Genomic DNA, 20,000 nt, shown 5'->3' on the forward strand with positions numbered 1-20,000 from the left:
TATATATATACATACATATATATATATATATATATATATATATGGTTCTATTGTGTATGATCAGACTAATTTAATGTTGAATTGAAAACACCAAAAGCACAAGTCTGCTCATGTGGATGGCTCTAAAACACTTTAGTCTCAGAAAGTATAAAACATTAAAAACAATAAAACAAAAGAGATGAGTGCTTTCACATCAACACAGGATGCTTCATCAGATCTAAAGAGTAACACACAGTGTAAGTATTTAAATAGCTCAGATCATGTGACCTCTGGCTATCTGCAGCATGGCAGAAGGCAGCAGCACTGAACTTTATTACATCCCAGTGAGTGGCAGGATTTCTACATATGGCCATCATTCGGATCGTGTTTTTAATGTGGAAGGTAACTCATTGCTGAAACTTGATGTTGACCCTTCACTCACTTACTCAGCTTCCAGAAACAGACTATAATAATTTTAAAACTACTTTTAAAAGACTTGAGAACAACCTATACAAGTAGAAGAGGCTTCAGTGGCAAACACTACATCCTGAAGCCTGTCTTGAATATAAAGTGATTCCAAGAAGTCTTCATGTCAGTAAAATGCCAACATATGGGAATGCGTTCCCTGACTTGTTAAGCGACTGAAACATTTTTATCTAGAGATGGGTTTTAAATGCATTCACTGTTGTTAAAGTTTTTTAACCCATTTGAAACTTCCCTACTGACTGAAATCAGTAAAGACATTGACAGACTGAATAACCTGTCTAACCCAGTCCTATATACTCAAAAGATAGATGATTTATTCACAGGTATAGGGCTGTACGAGAAGAAATTAATTGAAACTAAAATGGAGAAGTTCCGTGACAGATCTGACTTCTCTGAAGGCTGTATATTTTCATGGCTGAAGAATGAGGGCTATACGGGGTCTGAGCATGACAATGTGCAGCCCTCGTCAACATGGGATAAATGAACATCTGCTGTAAATGAAAATCTTGCAGATTGCTGGGATAGTGGCAACACGGATACATGTTAATCTAATGTGAACATTACTAATGAGAATTTGAATCTAAATAACCTTCTGAGAGCACATACTGCAACCTTAAATGCATCTGCTTCCGCATTGAATGACAAGGATTCAGAAACAACCAATCAGTGCTCTTTTTTGCAGCTGCAGGCTCCCGAATTGGTCTGACACAACTCGAGGGGCCAGTCGAGAAGCAAGAGTCAAACAGGAAGGAAACACCAACTAAAACTGGGGCCTGCAGTGAGGAGGAAAGTCCCAAAAACTTAGTAATTAATATTTCATCTCATGAATTGAGCAGAGAGCAGATGAAGGTACTGAATCTTTGTCTTTCATTATTACCAGCAAAAGGCTAAAATGTATATGAGGTTTTATTGGATTTTAAACTGTATATAGGCAATATTGAGTTAAAATTGAATTATGGTAATACTGATGCACCTTTGAATCTGTTTAAAAAACAAGTACATAATGTTCCTTTTCTTCCCCCACTGGTTAAGGCTTTTCGTATGGTTTGTGAAAGTGAGCCATGAAGAAAAATGATTTTAATATGACAACTACACAATGGGAAGTCTTGAATAACTTAGTAGTGCAACAAGATTTATATATATGAGCAGTAGATAAAGGTCGAGAGATTGTAGTTATGGACACAGAGAAGTATGTTGATGCCATGCTTACAATTTTAAATGATGAATTTACATACTATGTTTGTGAACACTATGAAGTATAATCAGAAATGTATATTCCTATGTATATGAGCTGATAATGGAGGGGCTGATTGATAAACAGCTATTCAAGTATTTCAGGGTTAACTGTCCTACTATACCTGTTATTTATGGACTGTTCAAGGTTCATAAGAGGTATATCAACCTCCCTATGAGACCAATAGTATCAGGGAAGGGATGGATCACTGAACCCTATCTATCTATGCTGATAAATAGCTACATCCAGTAACTGATAGTGCTGAAACTGTGCTAAGAGATACTGGTCACTTTTTGATGACACTATCAGAATGGACTGAGCAGAATCTCCTCAATAAATACTTATTTGTTACAATGGATGTTACCCCACTGTTTACTGTTATTCCGAATGAAGAAGGCATTGAGCTGGTTAGATGTTATTTAAGTAAGAATTCTTCTTATACTCCTGAATGTATACATTTGATATGTTACTTGTTAGATATCATTATAACTAACAATGTTTTTCTGTTTAATAACAAATATTATATTCAAAAGGTGGGTATAGCAATGGGCACTATGTGTGCAAATACCCATGCTAACATGATGATGACCCAATGGGAGTCTAAGTTTGTCTTTAGTGAGAGAAATATCTATCGTCGATTCCTCACTCACTATGCTCGGTTCGTGGATGATTTTTTTTGGTGTGGGCAGGCACAATGGAAACTTTACAGGAGTTTGTGCAGTACCTACATGGAACCACTGAGTTTCTTAGATTTACTTATAAATGCTCTGCTGTAGGCATAGACTTTCTGGATGTGTACATAAAAAGTGTGGGTGATGGGATAAATACCACTATCTATAAGAAGGCATGTAAGAGGAACAATCTGTTGCATGCACAGAGTATGCACCCTAAGCACCTGAAAAGGAATGTAATGAAGGGTCGATTTTTTAGACATGCGAGGTTACACAACAAAGATAGCAATATGTGTTCTTCCTTTGATATATTAGCAAATGAATTCTGTCAGAGGGTTATAATGAACATATGGTCTGTCAAATACAGTATGAAGTATTGGCACATTGCCAGATGAGAGCACTACCTTATTTTGGTAATGCCTCCAGAAATACACAGGCATCTAGGAATATTTGGAATGATACAGTGAGGTTATCCTTGAATTATTCTAATAATGTGCACAATATTTCTGGCATTATTAAAAAACACTGGTACATATTTATGATGGACTGTAAACTCAAAGAGATGATAGGGTGTGAACCAAAATTCACATATAAGAATTATAAAACAAGACAATGGTCTGCTAGAAACCTCTTTTAAGAGACACTGGATCTAGACTGACTCTTAAAGGGACTTTCAGGTGTGGTGGCTGTAATATTTGTGGCTACATCAATGAATGTGATTATTTCCTGCATCCTGTTACGGGATTGTAGATATAATTATGAATTTTATGCTGATTGTAACACACAGAATGTTGTTTATTATGCTCATTATGTTGTGTGTAAATATTACTGTGTTGGGAAGACAAATCGATACTTCAGGGATAGGTTTAGGGAGCATATTTATAGTATGAATAAATGTAATGATAGGAATGCACTTGGAAAACAAGAGAAGGTTCTATGCATACTTTTTACTTTTTTGTACTTGAGGTTTTTCCACCACCCTAGGTATAAGCATATTTTTGGCTTCACTTAGACTGAGTGTTGCTGTTAGTCCATGTACTGTGTATGCTTTAATATGTCTGACTATGTGCCTTTCTAAATCTTTATTGTAGTGAAATACTGAGATGAAAGTGCTATCTATATCTATCATGTATATATGCAATAACTTTCTATTTGTCTGTTTTGGAGCTTTTCTCTCCAGGCCTCTGCTGAAAATGAACATATATCCAGTCGGACTATCCCGGTCAACAAATGTAAAATAAATAAAATAAAATAAATAAAATAAATAAGTATTAGGGGAGGGGATGTGAGAACCATTACTGAGAATCTGGAAACCAAGTGGATTATTTTGTTACGGGCAACTACTGGCAAAGGACTGAATGAATATGTCCCTTTAAAACCAGCCCTGTGGTCACATGATCTGAGATGTTGAATTGGAGCTATTTAAATACCTGCACTGTGTGTTATTCTTTAGATCTGATGAAGCATCCTGTGGTGATGTGAAAGTGCTCATCTGTTTTGTTTTATTGTTTTTAATGTTTTATACTTTCTGAGACTAAAGTGTTTTACAGCCATCTGCATGAGCAGACTTCGGTTTTTGGATATTGTTTGCTTTGGTCAGTTTTAGCTCCTCTTTTTGGCTTATTTTAGTGAATTGAAAACACCAACAAAAAAGTGCGAACATAATCAATACCGAAAAGAAAAACAAATATACATTACCATTCCTTCACTCATCCCTGACCCTAACCCTAATTCACATACACATGCAGAAACATTCTTGCCCCTCCAACCCTACTTACCTGACTCAACATTATACACCATCAACATTTCCACTGCATGGCTATCCTTATTATGAATATTAAACCTCACCCTCTGTGTTTGTCAAAGAAACAGCATTTGACAAAATGCAGGGGATCCGTATGTACATAAATAGATATGGCGGCCTACACAACTCACACTTTTTACATCCAGCTTTCTATTTATCCTCCCCTTTAGTGGTGTATTGCCTTTCCTACTCAGAGTACAGCTGAACTGTTTAATGGACTGTAACTTCCACAGAGCTCACTGAGGAAGACTGGATTGTTTGTTGGTGAACTGTCAGTTTATTGTGACAGAGGGAGTACTTCTACTTTTGTCTGTACTCAGTGACTACTATGAAGCTTATCCATCTGGTGTGAGCCTCATGTAGCATGTAGGGAACATGATCAAAAACATGTAGTTCCATGAAACACATATGATTCCTTGGAGCACAGCATATGATATACCAGGTAGAAGCCACCATATTTAACTTTTTGATGTCACCCCTCCTATAAGAACCATTTCCATTAAAACTACCAATATTAAGACAAGTCAAGGATTTGTACTTTAAAAATGTGCATTGATAAAAAACTTTTGATCATAACCTATTCTAACTTAACATGTGTCATCTTGGCTTGATTCCTAAAAGATAAAAAACATAATGTTTGCAGACCACCAAGCTTATCTAAGGTACACATATTCTAAGGCAGTAGAAGATTTAATAGGTTAAGGTTTGACTGTAACTTTGAATATATAAATCTACTGTACAGAAACTATTATAGGGTCTTAATCTAGAAACTACAAAAGGTAGTGTTATGTAATTTAGTTTGCATTCACATTTGTTATCATCACTTAGTAGTATGTTTATACTTGCTTGAAGTTTTGTGTAGACAGCTGTCATGCTATATTCCTTAATGATGTACCAGTGTTAAAGCGGGTTCAATAATTTCTGTATCGAACATGGAAGATATAATAACATGCTTGTGCATGCTTTGTTTTAAACCAACATGCACTTCCAATTCACACAATCACTGACAGTTGTACTTGGTTTCTATGCAGGCAACACAAACAATGGCAACCGTATAAACAGTTCATTAAGCTTATTACACAAGGTGTTCGGGAAGTTCAGAAAGTCAAGATAACAGATCCAGTTATAGTACAACTAGGCCTAATGAAATACATATGTGCTCATTTGTGTTCTTACTGGTTACAGTAGCAGCAGTGCCAGTCCTTTGCAAATAAAAAAAATCATATATACCAACATAATTATTCATTGCTTAATAATGGTTTGGATGTGATTTTTGATGTCATATGAATTCAGCATTCAGTAGCTTAGTGCTACTGATTCTGAAATGGGTGTGGAGAACTATACATGCTGAATTGTATTGAGAAAGGCTGGATTGTGGTGTGTCTACTCTTCAGCTATAAAAATATGCCTTTGTTTACAGATGGCCATGGTATTAGTCTTTTTGGCTCCTTTTAATGTCTTTTATTATTCATTGTGCAGATGTCCATTTTGTAATAAGGTTGAAATCAGAATTTATTATTACTTCATTCTGCACTTTAGATTGAAAAATTAAATTACATTCAAATTTGTAAACCAGTGTGCACAGGTTTTTCAAATACTTGGTTCTAATACAGTGAAATGAACTATATAAAATAGTGAGGCTCTAACTACATAGACTCCATTCTCATTTCTAGACTAATACACTGTGTATATGATTGGGCTAGTCAGTCTTTTCAAAATAAAACCTTTCAGTTCTTCTTTCTCTTCTGCGTTCTTACTCTTCACTCTCTATTCTTCTATTTCAGCAAAACGATAAAGATCACAATAATTGATGATGAGGAATATGAAAAAAACAAGACCTTCTTCATTGAGCTTGGCGAACCTCAGCTGGTGGAGATGAGTGAAAAGAAAGGTGGGAGAATTGCACCGAGGCCAATACGTTGGCTGCCTGTGCCTATAGTAAACCATCCATGGGGGCCTGGCACAGTCAGGTGTACACATTCAAGGACTGTTTTATGTATTAGGGCATAGTATCTTGGAAAAACATGCTGCCATGTATTAAATCCCACCACTTTCCTGTTCAATCCTAATTTAAAAGCCACACATTCTAGTGGTAGCATTGTATGCTGCCATGCATTAACTGCTTCAAAGGCTTAAAAATAAATATAGCTCAGAGAAAACATCTTAAAAATGGCACTTTTGTGCTAGTAACTGGTTGCAACATGTTGATTTTTGTGGTGTTTGTCCTCAGCTGTATCCACTTGTCTAAGCTGCATAAAAAAACAGGCCTTGTATATTTCTGTATAAACAGATAAACAGTAATGTGATGTGCTGGTGAAATCAAGGTAAATGATATATTTTCAGAAGTTAGATGCTGCTTTTTTTTTCAAATTTTGTATACATTTTAGTTACTTTTCTATACATAAAGTATGATAACAGTTTTTCAAACTCAACTAAGTAGTATGTGAAAGTCAATCAGTGCCACGCCACATAATTGAATGTTTTCAGAATATAAATAACTCAGATATTTTAAACAGTAAAGTGGTGTGCTGAATATTAAACATCTTGAAAATAGATGATTTAATGTGTAGTTTTGATTGGTGATGTTACAGTTTGAGGTGCTGTACACATGTGCAGACTTTGAAGATATGTACAAGTTAAGCTTTGCCCTATTACATATTAATAAGTTTTGAATGTGCTGTTGCCTCCTTCCTTCCACTCCATAACATGTCACTATCCAGCATCCTTGGTTGAACTGATAGCATGTGCGTGTGTTTGTGTGTGACTGCAACCCATATTTGCCTTTGTCTTGTGTTCCCACAGGAAATCCATTACCGTTCACATACTTGACCATGAAGAGTACGAAAAGCGATCCTATTTCTACCTCGTGCTCGAAGAACCAATATGGATAAGAAGAGGAGTGAAAGGTGTGAGAGTACAACCAGACAATCTAGCGAGACTGCTTCTTCTTCTCTGTGTCTCTCTACTCTCACACTCGCTTTCCCCTCTCACTTGCTATACAAAAATTCTGCTCTGTCTTGCATGGTGAAGGCTGGCAGTTTCACTTTTCAGTGTTCTAAAAAGTACACTGACTGGGGTCAAAGTGGCATTATAGTTTCTTTGATGTTCATGCTGATACTGGCAGAAGCTTTTCAAATTATTTACTCTTGTGCTGCTGAAGCTTTTCTGTCTCTAAATCACTCCAGCTTTTACCTTAACCTGTAGCATTCATCAAACAGGTGTGCCCATGGTTTTCTTCATAATCCATTCACTTAACTTTTTGGACATTCGTAAAGCACATACAATGGATAAATTATTAAAGTTACAATCAGCACACAATTACTAGTGTCCTGTATGCCTGGTTCATTTTCAGTACACTGCTTTAATATGTTGTTATTATTTTAGCAACCATTGTTTTACAATCAGCCAACTTCCAGCTGCTCATCTTTTTTGTCAGCAAATCAAATTTCTTCACTTACAATAATGGTTATTTTCAATAACTTATATGAAAAAGCAGCCAGTTGTAAAATTGTCAGAACTGGCAGAGTTCAGCCTTATTGGCATTGGACTGATGAGCATGTGTTTGTATCATTCATGCTGGCAACCATGAGATTAAAGACACTGAGATGAATCATTAAATCATATGTTTAATGTTGAGGCGAAAGAGAGGCATGGCCAGTAACAACTCAGCCCTCTTTTCTTTGCTGTTAAACATATCCTGGTCTTGTATACTGCTACATCATTTTATAAAATGGTATTATCTGCAGTGATTTGGGAACCTTCCTTTTTTATGCTTTTTCTTTCTGTTCTTCTGTACAAATGTATCTTTGATTTGGGAGGCCCAAAAACCTCCACAGGCAAACATGGCTATGTAGGTTGTCTTAGCTTATTCTAAAACGTTAAAATGTGAACTGAACCATAGCAGAAAAAAATCGTTGGATAGATTATACAGTTATTAAGTGAATGTTCTAACTTTCCAATTGTAGTATGTATTGCAGGTCACTTCCTAAATATATACTATTTTCCAAAGAAATAAAATTACCAGAAATAATATATATTAATGTTAAGTGATTCCCATGCACTTTAGAAAAGGTGGGTCCATTAAATATTGTGCTGGATAAAACATGAATGTTTGACATAAATTTCTGCTGATGTGCATAAAGTAACATAAACTCGTCTTCACTGCCAGACTTCTCTGTGTTGAGGGTGGCATATGTAATTAACTGACTGCGATGATCCCATTGAGTGGATCGGCACTTTAACTAGTATACATTACAACCACACTTAGTCATCACATGATCAGACAGCTTTGATGATTAAAACATGACACTTATTTATTTCATACAACATAATGCTGCATACAAATACAGCAGTACCACATGTCAAGCAGCATGGGGCATGCTAGTATTTTTTTAGTATGCTGTTTTAATCTTACATTCCTGAGTAATATTTAGATGCTGTCCAAATGCAGAAGTATATGAATTTGCCTGTGTTGCAGCCTCATTGAGTTAATTTTATTACCTGTTATGGATATTGATTTCCCTGTTTGTTAGGTTTTGCACACTCATTTTCTTTGTAGTTGCTTTTGGTCGCCTTTTGAAATTTTTATCTAGACAGCCAAAGTTAGTTAATGGACTCACACATTCTATATTAAATGTATTATTTCTTTTATACATCATATGTTGTCTGAAAGATGTGGTCCCAGTGGTCAGACTTGTAGAAGGGAAGCAATTGTATCTGATAGCTGCTCAGGCATCATGCCTATGGTTCTTACAGTATGACATTTTCGTAAAGGACACAGTTACAACACTAAATTAGGGACAGGCATTGTGAAAAGTCCCTTAATCACTTCACAGACTAGTATATTCCAGCTTTCTGGTGTGTGCATCTTCATTTTGGATAGGATTACAAAGTAAGGGTGCACACTTAGAAGATGTTGTGGAATGCTAAATCCCTTTGGAGCTCACCAGGACAGGTGCTGGCCTAGTGTTTGGTGCTACACATTGTGTGGTTACTGGATGGTACTGTGTTGGGGGGGGGGGGTAGAGAGTGCTGTCCTATCATGCTTGAAGTCATTACTGAGGTTATTTACATTTCTCAAACAAGACTTAAGTACAGCTCTACAAGCCTTTATGTTTAGACTGAGAACAAAGAACAAGTTGTTTCATTTAGCATGACTTGATTTTAGTACCAGTGATTTTCCAGTACCTTCATGAGGTTGAGACTAGGGAAGAGTTCTCAGAGTACCACAAAGAGTGTGAAACAAACATTCAAGACCTCAATATGCATACTACCTGTATCGACTAGGAAAGAACTAAACACCTGTGAATTTTCTTAGCCTTGTCAATTATGTTTATAGCTTTTTAGTGAATAGGGGATATTTGGATAATACCTGGTAAAATTCTCTAACTTATCAAAAATTCACCCAAGCAGGAACTAGAGGAGTCTGATGGGATTTCATTTAATATCTCATCTGAAAGAAGTTGTTTATCGGAATCAACATTCCTTAATAAAGGCAGTACAGTTCAAGGTACCTGGCATGGTGACCCAGTTACTTCATGTAAGGGTGGAAGCCTTAACTTTACTTGTGCTAACTGCTGAGACATCAATACTGTCCTGTATGCAGTATGTGAGGTTCTTCCTTACAGTGATGCTGACTGGAGCAGCAATTACTAAGGAATAAATGTGACCGGTTGCCTCGTTCTGTAAAACCACACTAAAATCTTTAGATCATTGTTGAGATGCTGGGAATTGATGGAGTAAAGACCTACAAGAGGGTTGAGAGTACCAGAGAAGAGGGAGGTAGATGGAGATTCTGGTGGAAGACTGATTAAGATGGCAGAACTGGGAGAAAATACACACACACACACACACACACACACACACACACACACACACACACACACACACACACACACACGTAGACACAGACACAGACCCACACACACACACACACACACACACACACACACACACACACACACACACACACACACACACACACACACAAATACTTATATGGGCATCTCGGAGTAGCCAGTCAGCAAGCACATGTTTGATAGATGGGAGAAAAATGTCTAGCCAGGGATAAGTTGCACATATACCAGGAGAATATGCAAAAGTCCATAGAGACAGTGACTATGGGGTAGGAATTAACCCTGGCATTGTCAAGCAGAGATTTTGCCACTAACCAGTTATGCTATGCTTCCCTTTCCCCTGAGGTGCAGCAGTCTCAGAATTATTTAGTCAAGAAAAAGGGGTGTAAATCTTGCTGCAGTAGATCTGCCTGTGGCAGGAGAACAAATAATTCCAATCAAACTGATTTTTTCATTCAGAAGAAGAATTCCACTAAATGGGCCATGCATAGATGTCTTAATCCCCTTCATTTTCATATGTAAAGCATAAATACAAGTAGTCAGTGCTGCTAAACTACTGATTACAAATATAAATGCTTTCATGAAAAAACAACTTTATACTAATAATGACATAAAATAAACTTTCTCTATCCCAGTTCATCCATTCAGATTTTCATTGGCTTATGCTGGCAGTTTCCCAGAATCCACAGTTCTGTTGATGTAGCAATACAATGTTATAATGTATAGTAATAACTTGAGAATAAGCAGAACATAAGAGAAAACACAGGAAAAATAGCTTCTGGCCACATCAGCATGAACATCTTGCAGGGAAAATGAGACTGCTTTGGAAAGATTTTTCACTGGGCACCTTTTTCATGGTGTTTTCTTGGTCAGTGCCATGGATAACACTTCTGGGAATCACAAAGAGCTGACAGAACTCTTTTTATGTAACAACATTTCTGCACTTTGCTGAGACACGTTGCTATTAGTATGTCTAAAGTGAATGTTTCCAATTAAATCCAGCAATGCAGCTGCAAAGATTAAGACATTACATGGAGATTGTATCACTCCTACTACCCAAGAGAATCACTGCTAAAAGTACATACTAATTCATAACACAGAAACTATCTAGTAACTGATCCAATGAGGCAATAGTCAAAAGTAATTTTCTTAAACAGAAGTTTCTGCAGTGTAAGATCATGTAGCTAAGCCTGGGGATGTGAGAGTGTAGTAACAGCCCGAGCTACAGACACTTACTGACAAAGAAGAACTGACTAGAACTGTGCCCTGAATGGAAATACTCCTGAGATATTTGAATTTACTGTAGCAGTCCAGCAGATGGGATGATTAGTTTGGGGGATCTAACATTTATAGTCTTTCTATAGACGTGAAACATCCCTTCTTAAAAGAACACTATAGCAAATAGGGGGTCTCAGTCCTAGGAAAGTGGAGACATCGCTGCATTATCCTACTTAGATAGATAAATTATTTGTAGGACTGCTGCAGCCCTAACAAAAAAAAAAATCATAATTTGGCCTCAACATAGCTGATAAGACTATTCAGAACATTTTCCCACAGTCAGTTGTGGTAATGCACACTTTATGCCTTGTTAAATAAAAAGAATGTTCTTCATATCCCTCTGAAATGTTCTGCATGGTCTGCATTTTAGATACAAATACATGCAAATTATTGTATTATTTCACTCAAGATTGCAAATGTGTGGCATATGTCTAGTTGAATTATATTATACCCCCATAAATATCAATACTTTGGAAAGATTCATCAGTTTTTTGATGCCAGCTTTTGGAAATATCAGATTTGATATTTTTTCCTATAATTTACAATTTTTAATGTGAGTTTTTCCCCCTAAATCTGTCATTCTTCAGACTTAGATGAAGCCTATGTGAAAATTACACCAGTGAAGTGTCTGCTCGCATTGATGTATTACAGACAGCATACATCCATCTTTCCCAATAGTTGTTGCCACAGCACTCACTAACCAAATGAGAAGTTGGTAACAGGTTATGTCACACAGCATTGGGTTGCTCTCATATCCCCATTATGAATTATACTTCCCAAAGCAAAGCAAGCAGAGCTGTGATCTTGGTGTCTGATGAGGTATATTAACAAAAGAGGAAGTTACGCTCAGAGTATGAATAGCTGCATGATGGCATGCGATCCAGGGTGTCCTCAGATGTGCTCAGTTCACAACATAACTCAGGTTTACATTTTCTCACCGTCTGCAGTTTCATTTCTCCTACTCAAGAGTCACCAGTTTAAACTGCTTTCTTTCATATTTGGCAACAAGCATTTAAAATTCTTTCTGTAATTTTGTATAAGCATCCATACATTGATGCAGTCACACCCTTCCCCTCACAGACACATACACACACACACACACACACACACACACACACACACACACACACACACACACACACACAACTTTTTGTGTTTGGGAAATTCAGAGTCCCAGATCTAAACACAATAATGAAAGGAATATTACTAGTTTAACAGTTTGCGAGGACATCATTTGATCCCTCTTGGGTGGCCTCCTAACATGAACCATATTTTTTCCTGGTATTTTAGTGCCCACAATTTTTTTTCAATTGGGCAAAAACAGTTAATTTAACTGGCAACCAGCCTTTTAAAAATATTTAATTAGGCCTGAAGCTACCAGTTTTTTTTAGTATAAAAACATTTAACTACCACTTTTTGGAACTGCATGTTAAGAAGACATTGACAAATCATAATTACAGAAACTGAGTTTTTGTCACCAACTTACATCTAGCATTGGATAGTTAAAGTCTTTACCTCAGAGATACATAGTTGTTAGTTAGGCTTGGAACAGTCTGTAGACTGATAGCTTAATGTTTGCCTATAATTGGAGGATATAGTCTTTGGCTTCCAGCTCTAGCTAAAGAGCTCTGCATAAGCTTACATTTTAGTCTTACCCTTAACTCCTGTTCTGCCTCTGTCAGGAAAGTAAAGCTCAGTGCAAGGTACAGTTTCTTCAGCAAACTTTGCAGCGGTTAATGTTTGTGCTGAGACACACCTGAAAGGCCACAGCAAATACTTGCAACAGACAGCAAAGCTATTATATTTCAAAAGCCACAGCAACCACAATGTAGTAAATATTTACATCACATTATTGTAAATACATAAATATAGCTTACCCCTAAATAAATGATCATTAAACGTATTTCACCTGTAAGGTGTCTTAAAGTAATGCAGTAGTTACTTATAAATCTAGTATGATAGAAATTTAAGTGAAATTCCAAAACCACTGTCCTTTTTGTCACTATTTTATATGGACATTCACTTATGGGTGGAAGTGTATATCATGCAGGCATGTACACACACATATATGTGCATGCGTGCGCACCCCCCCACACACACACACAAACACACACACACACAAACACAAATGCATACAACTAAATATTTTAAAATGCAGATTATTCACAGCTTATTTCTGCTGGTTTCACAGCTTTGTTCTAGGTATTTATTTGTTTTTGATCAGCTTCTGAGTATTTTAATCTGCCTGTTTGTGCAAGATCACTCAGTATGGAATGTGTGTGAGACACCTAACAAAACTCATATTCACCCACCTACTCATTAAACTGCACTTGCAACATAATGCTTGCAATTCCTGTGGCCTTTAGCATTTGTTGATGTATCTGAATTGTTCTGCAAGCTCATTTGCCCTTTTTGTCTTTGTCTCTCTCATTTGACTGTTTCATTATTCATTCGCTTTTCTTATTATGTGTCTGTCTCTTGTCTATTTTTCCTTACAGCTCAGTTATTGAATGAGTTTGGTAAGCACTGCATGTTCTCCTTTGTTACAGTAATTATTATGTAGTTAATCATTGTCTGAAAAAAAGTTTCTGCATTTGTCAAAGCCAAATGAAGTATATTACATGAATGTAACATACTGTCGTAGCCCCAGGTACTATTTTAATCAAAGGAACTACTGTTGTTATTTGTTAGTGCACCAGGTATCATCACCTTTAGACATGCAGTCATATATATGATTTAAGTAAATTAAACAGCTAAAGGATATGACATTACTGCTCAGTGATGAATATCGTGTGCATACCATGGCTATATCATAGTATTAAGAAAGTTCTTTTAATTCTGAAATCTATGCCAGTTTTGTGAAGGCATATCATGTTTACTTATGAATTTTCTTTCTGCTTTCAGCTGCTGTAACAGAATATTTCTAGGTTACAAGAAACATGTTGGTCTGCCTAGCTGATTTATATTTTTCACAAGTTAAAATTTGATACATTTGCACAATACCACAAAAAGGAAAAACATGACAGAAATATTATGGCTGGCACTGTATTTATGTCAATTATATGACGTTACTTTACTTGTTGTTTTTACCTTCATATCCCCATTGTCTGATTTTTTGAAGTTTTCCTCTGGTATAAGATGTTACACCAAACATTTTTTAATTCAGCATAGATTTTTATTTACCCTGTGATCTCACATCAGACTGTTTATTGCTGGTTATCAGAACACTTGTTACTGTTAGCTGGATTAATAACTGATCATTAGCAAGAACAGACCTGGGACCAGCATGTACATGGTACTCCGAGTCATGGCTGGCCCATCTAGTGCCCACGGCCAGCCTCTGATCTGGCACACTGCCTCCTCAGCTCTTCATTTGAATTACAAAATAGCAAGAAGTTCTCATCCCTTATGCTGGAGTTGTAAGACAGACTGATGCCCCTTTTGCACTTCAGTGAAACAGCAAAAAAAAAAAAAAAAGGCATTTCTTTTTTTTTTTAACTGTAGCAAGCCACTTGCTATACTTGTAGCAAATGGCTTGCTATAGCTTACCCTACACTAATTGCATGTTGATGTGTTGTGGGTTACCTACATAAAGCACTGATGCACTGAACAACCTTTGTGCACCAGTATTTGGAAATGCTGTTACAGAAAGAAAGTGCAGGAACTGCACTCCACAAAATTGCCTCCCCAGCAGATTGCATCTGGGGTGGCTGACCCTTCACTCACCCTTGCTACATTTCTGGTTATACCTTATCGCTGTGGTCTTTGTTACACAAGGTATGTGGGTATGTTGTTCTCTTCTGCCTGTAAGCTCACTTCAGTCATGTCTTGTGTACAGTTTCATGGCCCATTGCCATTACAAGGATAGTTAGTGGAATTTGCTTTAGGTATATAGCATACTTTACACTGTTAAAGGTGGATTTATTCCAGTTATTTATTTTATTTTTTATTTATGCTTTGTTGTCCAGGTTAGCCCCACTAGGTCAGTTGCGCCTTTTCAAGAGAGACGTGAGGTGTCTTCATACTAATCATTAGCACTTTGGCCAGGTGCTGGGAACCTGTCCTCCTCCTCCAAACCACTCCATTGTATCAGAGGACTACTGCTCAGGCTTGAGTTACCTCTGAGTTGTAAGGCAATGAAGCTGTGCAGTGGGCATGGAGGATTTTGTAGTGGAAGAAAAACCTGTTTCTGGGAGAATGGTGACGCAGACATTACAGTTGTGGCTTCAGAAGGTTTGGCAACACCAGTATTAATGTCAAGTGATGGAAGAGAATGAGCTGGGAGAAGGTGAGGTGAGGCAGTGGAGAGGGGTAGTTGAGAGTCTATTTGGAGAAGAAGAGGAGAGCAATGGAGCTGAAACAGCACAGAAGGAGAATGGGGGAGAGAAGAGGAAGCATATCCAGCCATGGAGTAACTGGCTTTAAGTGTATGCTGTGCATGAGGCCTGTCGGTAACCATTTGAAATGTCAAGACCCACTATAGTGAGTCCTGAAACATGGAGATGGAATGGCCAAAACACAGACTTACATACATTTAGTCAAAGATGGTCATTTATCAGAATATTCCCTTTTCTTGGAGTTATGGCAGTCTTAGAGTTAGTATATATAAGTTGTGGGTGTGTGAGGGGGAGCTTGCCCCTGCAAAAAAATTACTTTAAAGGAAAACAACAATCTTCAAGATTTGCGCTTTTCCTGGGTTTTTGGTCATTTTTTTTTAGGGTGGAGGGATTGTCAGCACTCAACACTTCATGTGTTGATATTTCAATCTAGAAGTGGTCTGGAAGCAGTGTAGAACAAGAACAAGGTGAAGGACAGAATGAAGAAGGATGTTTATCAGTTAAAAAGGCTAAGTGCAACAGTGGCTGCAGTAAATAAAGAGCAGCAGGTACAAAACAAAGGAGGAGATACTCAGCAGGAGAACGTGGAACGGGGCCCAGCAATTAAATGATGACTGGTGCTAAGAACCAAATTAAAATAACAAAAAGCCATGGGCAGCTACTTTATTCTGATAACATTATTTCACCATTGGATTTTGAAGGAAGAGACATTAGAGCCCTAATATACTTAGGAAATTACTGAAACAAAAACCGGAACGTTAGCAGTCAAGGCAAATACCACGAAGTAGTCCAACACAACTTTATTAATCACAATAGCAGCTTCTTCAGAAAAGTTTTGAAAATAACATTTCATATCATGTTTGTTTAAAAGGATGCACCTTCTTAAAGGCTCCTCACATCAATAAACACTTTTAGGTAGTAAAGAAGATGATGAAAAATATGCATATAAGTTGTATAAAAATATGTTGCATTATTCAAAATAATACGTGTAAAATAATATGATACATTTAAAAGGTTTTGTTTCAGTGGTTTGTTGTGCTGGTTTTCGTTGAGTTTGTTCTATAGCATGGCTTCGGAGAGGTTAAGCAGTCCAAAAACACCCACGATTTTCCATTCGGTAGGAGATCAGCTTCCGGGTACCAGTTTGGACTTGAACGCTTTGTTGGTATCGCTATCACAGCGTTTGAAAATAGGAGTTCATTCACTATATCATCCCTTCTACTAATATTGCTAATTGCAACGATTCTATTGAACGGTTACTTCCTATCACTACCAGTGATTCAGAGGGTAGAGACAATAATTTGAACACCGGAGGACAACAGAGAGGCATTGATAATCCTTCTATTTCCCAGTGGATTAACAACATGGAAGCTTTTGTTTTTCCTAGAGTGACAACGTCGGAACAACCGGCTACAAATGGTGAGTCAAATATAAATTCTATGGGCTCTATCATTGATAACCTTAAACAACTTGATATCAAACTTGTCAAACTAAAAAAATTGCAGCTGGAAGTATCGTATTTCCAGCAATGTTTAAACGAAAACATTGTGCCTAAGGGACTTCGTTCTGCTTTCAGAATTTCTCACTGATCTTGTTGAGCTGCTAATCAAACATTACTCCCTCAACATCGCTCTTTTAACTGAGGAAATTAAAACCCTTGACAATACCATCAAATTGGACATTGAATTTATGCAATATAAATTCGATTACGACCGTATTTTTATTAGCATTGAGGGTTTGTTAATGAAATTGAAACAGAACAAAGTAAAAAAACTTAATAGAGACAGATTTTTATATCAACATCTACAGGCCTACCCGAAGTTGCAGGTGGCCACTACTCCTAGTTTGGACAACTTGGATACATTTGAAGGAGAGGCTCAACCCTCAAATTCAAAGTCCCAAGTTGAGGACAGGAATCAACAAAATAACAAACCAAGATGGACTAATAAACCTAATGGGAATTTTAACAGTAACAACAACAAAGCCAGGAAGAATAATACTGGCATGGGTCCTAACAATGTTAACAACAACAATTTTTTAGGACAACTCCCCAGAACACGGAACAACTAGATAGTTCCATGATTGAAATGGAAGAAATTTTACAAGAACTTTAAAATATATAATTTTTCAGACGTTACGTTATCATCTGAACTTATAGAAATTTTGTCCCGAGGGAATACTTTTGTACCTAGTGCTGACTGTGACCTTACTAAAACAATATTAGACCTTAAATGTTTTACTAGGAAACTAAACTTAGACTTGTTATTCAATAACTCCATTTCTCTTCCTAGGACTGAGTTAAGAACTCACATACTATGTTAAAAATGTTTGAAAATGTATGTGAAGTTGATTTTAGAGAACTAATAAATACAAGAAATGTGTTTAGATCAGCGAATTCCCAAAACATTAGTAAAGAACAGAGAAGAGCATTATCTGACTTCAAACTATTACCAGTCAGAGTAATAAAACCTGACAAAGGGGGAGGGTTAGTCATTTTCAACAATAGTATGTATAATGATAAAATTAATGAAATGAATGGCACCTATAGGAGAATTAGAGGATACCTCAGGGACATGTTCCTAGAAGGTAAAATTGACATGGACCGGACATTTCCTTTCCTAAAGTACCTCGATGTTTGGTATTCCCAAGATCCATAAAAACTCTGGGACCCCCATGAGGGCATTGATTGATGGAAGGTTTTCGATGACATACAATTAAATAAATATTAATAGATCTAATACAGCATTTAAAGAAAAATCTTTCCATATGTAAAGACTCCTGGACCTTTCTTCTTACCACCATCAGTGAAGTTTTCATCACAGATTACAACTTCATGACTATTGATGTGGTGGATTTATACACCTCAATCCCACATCAGGAAGCCATTGAATGGGTTGGGAATGAAATTGACATTGTCACGGAACTCCTTGGCATAGTCCTAGATTCTAATTTTCATTCATGGCCTTTTGGGAAATTTGTACTTTCCAACCCGAGATTTGTAGACCTATCAGAGAGATAGATTATTTGTTAAATTAAAAAAAGATGATTCTAGTGGTCATACATGTCTCTAAGTAGTATTTAGAAGAGCACATACTAATTCATCCCTACATTTCACCAGCCAACACCCCTATAGACAAAGAGAGCCATCATAAAGGCATCAACCTTATTGACGAGGATTATTACTGAAATTGAGACTAAGAGATCAGAGGGCTAATGATTTATTTCTTTTAGAAAAGCTTGGACCTTTTCCTAGAATAATATTTGATCTTTTACAAATCAAGACATGAGCAAAAGTTCAGTAAATGTAGCTCATGTAACTGGCCAAAATGTTTAAAAGTAGGACTATCTTTTTTGTGAATGACATCAAATATACATCAATTGTAATTCAAAATCAGTAATTATGGAGCATTCTGTAATTCTTGTAGAACAAATAAACAAGATGCTTTGGCCAGGCCAGGCATATAAGCTTGTTTCTGATCATAGTTCTTTTTTATGGGTATTGACCATATCCAGTATTAAAAATACATTAAATAATTAAATAAAAGGTGTTTATCTGATTAGCCAACAAACATCTGTTTGTTCTGTTTCTTAAATGGAATTCAGGATTTTTAATCAGTCCTTTCAAATAAAAAAAATAAAATTTTTATTCTGTGATTGCAATAACAACTTTAACTTATGAGCATACATATATTTTTTTTTTTTACTGGTTTTTTTATTGTTGGATAGATTTATATGTTACACATTTTATTTTATAACTTATATGCATATTTTTCATCATCTGTTTACTACCTAAAAGTGTTTATTAACAACTTATATGCATATTTTCATCATCTTGTTTACTACCTAAAAGTGTTTATTGATGTATACTTAGGAAATTAATCATTTTGTGAACCGACTTGGAACTTTTTTGTCAGCAGAACAATTTATAAATGAATGTGGAAAAAAAGTTTCATAAATCCATGGAATGAGTATATTTAACAGAATTTAAATATACAAGTTAAAAGAAAAGGCCTCGGTAGTGCTTAGAACTACAGCTAACACCGAAAAATTATTTTTTTCTTCAAGTATGCCATAAAGTGCATTAGATAAAAAACTGTTGGATCGAAGAAAATTGTAGATGGGTGCTTGAAAGGTACGGCTAACTCTGACAAGGTGAAGAACTAGAACATATATTGGAAAGCTTGGCTGAGGCAGAAGAGAAAATGCAAAAACAGCAAGGCTACAGTATTGTCAGGTTAAATGGCGGATGCAATATGATATGTGATATGTTTCACCATTTATTTTTCATTTTGATTGTTACATTTAAATATTTCAATAAACTAAAAAACAGAGAGCTATGGCAAGAAGGAAATTTTA

The 20,000-nt window shown here is 36.4% G+C and overlaps 1 protein-coding gene across 7 annotated transcripts in view; it reads left to right on the top strand.

Moving 5' to 3' along the window:
- SLC8A1 (solute carrier family 8 member A1) overlaps positions 1 to 20,000 on the top strand; it is a 2,780,038-nt gene that overhangs the window by 2,265,878 nt on the left and 494,160 nt on the right. For 5 of the 7 annotated variants that reach the window (XM_044057347.1, XM_044057374.1, XM_044057383.1 and 2 more), the window contains 2 exons: positions 5,959 to 6,065; positions 13,806 to 13,826. In XM_044057347.1, the coding sequence (XP_043913282.1) occupies positions 5,959 to 6,065; positions 13,806 to 13,826 (128 nt within the window). Of the gene's footprint in view, positions 1 to 5,958; positions 6,066 to 6,976; positions 7,081 to 13,805; positions 13,827 to 20,000 lie in introns of all 7 variants that reach the window. The other 2 variants (XM_044057391.1, XM_044057400.1) reach the window with 2 other exon arrangements.

This window comes from Protopterus annectens, chromosome 1.part2 (assembly GCF_019279795.1).
Source record: "Protopterus annectens isolate FY-2018-M chromosome 1.part2, PAN1.0, whole genome shotgun sequence".
Lineage (NCBI taxonomy): Eukaryota > Metazoa > Chordata > Ceratodontiformes > Protopteridae > Protopterus > Protopterus annectens.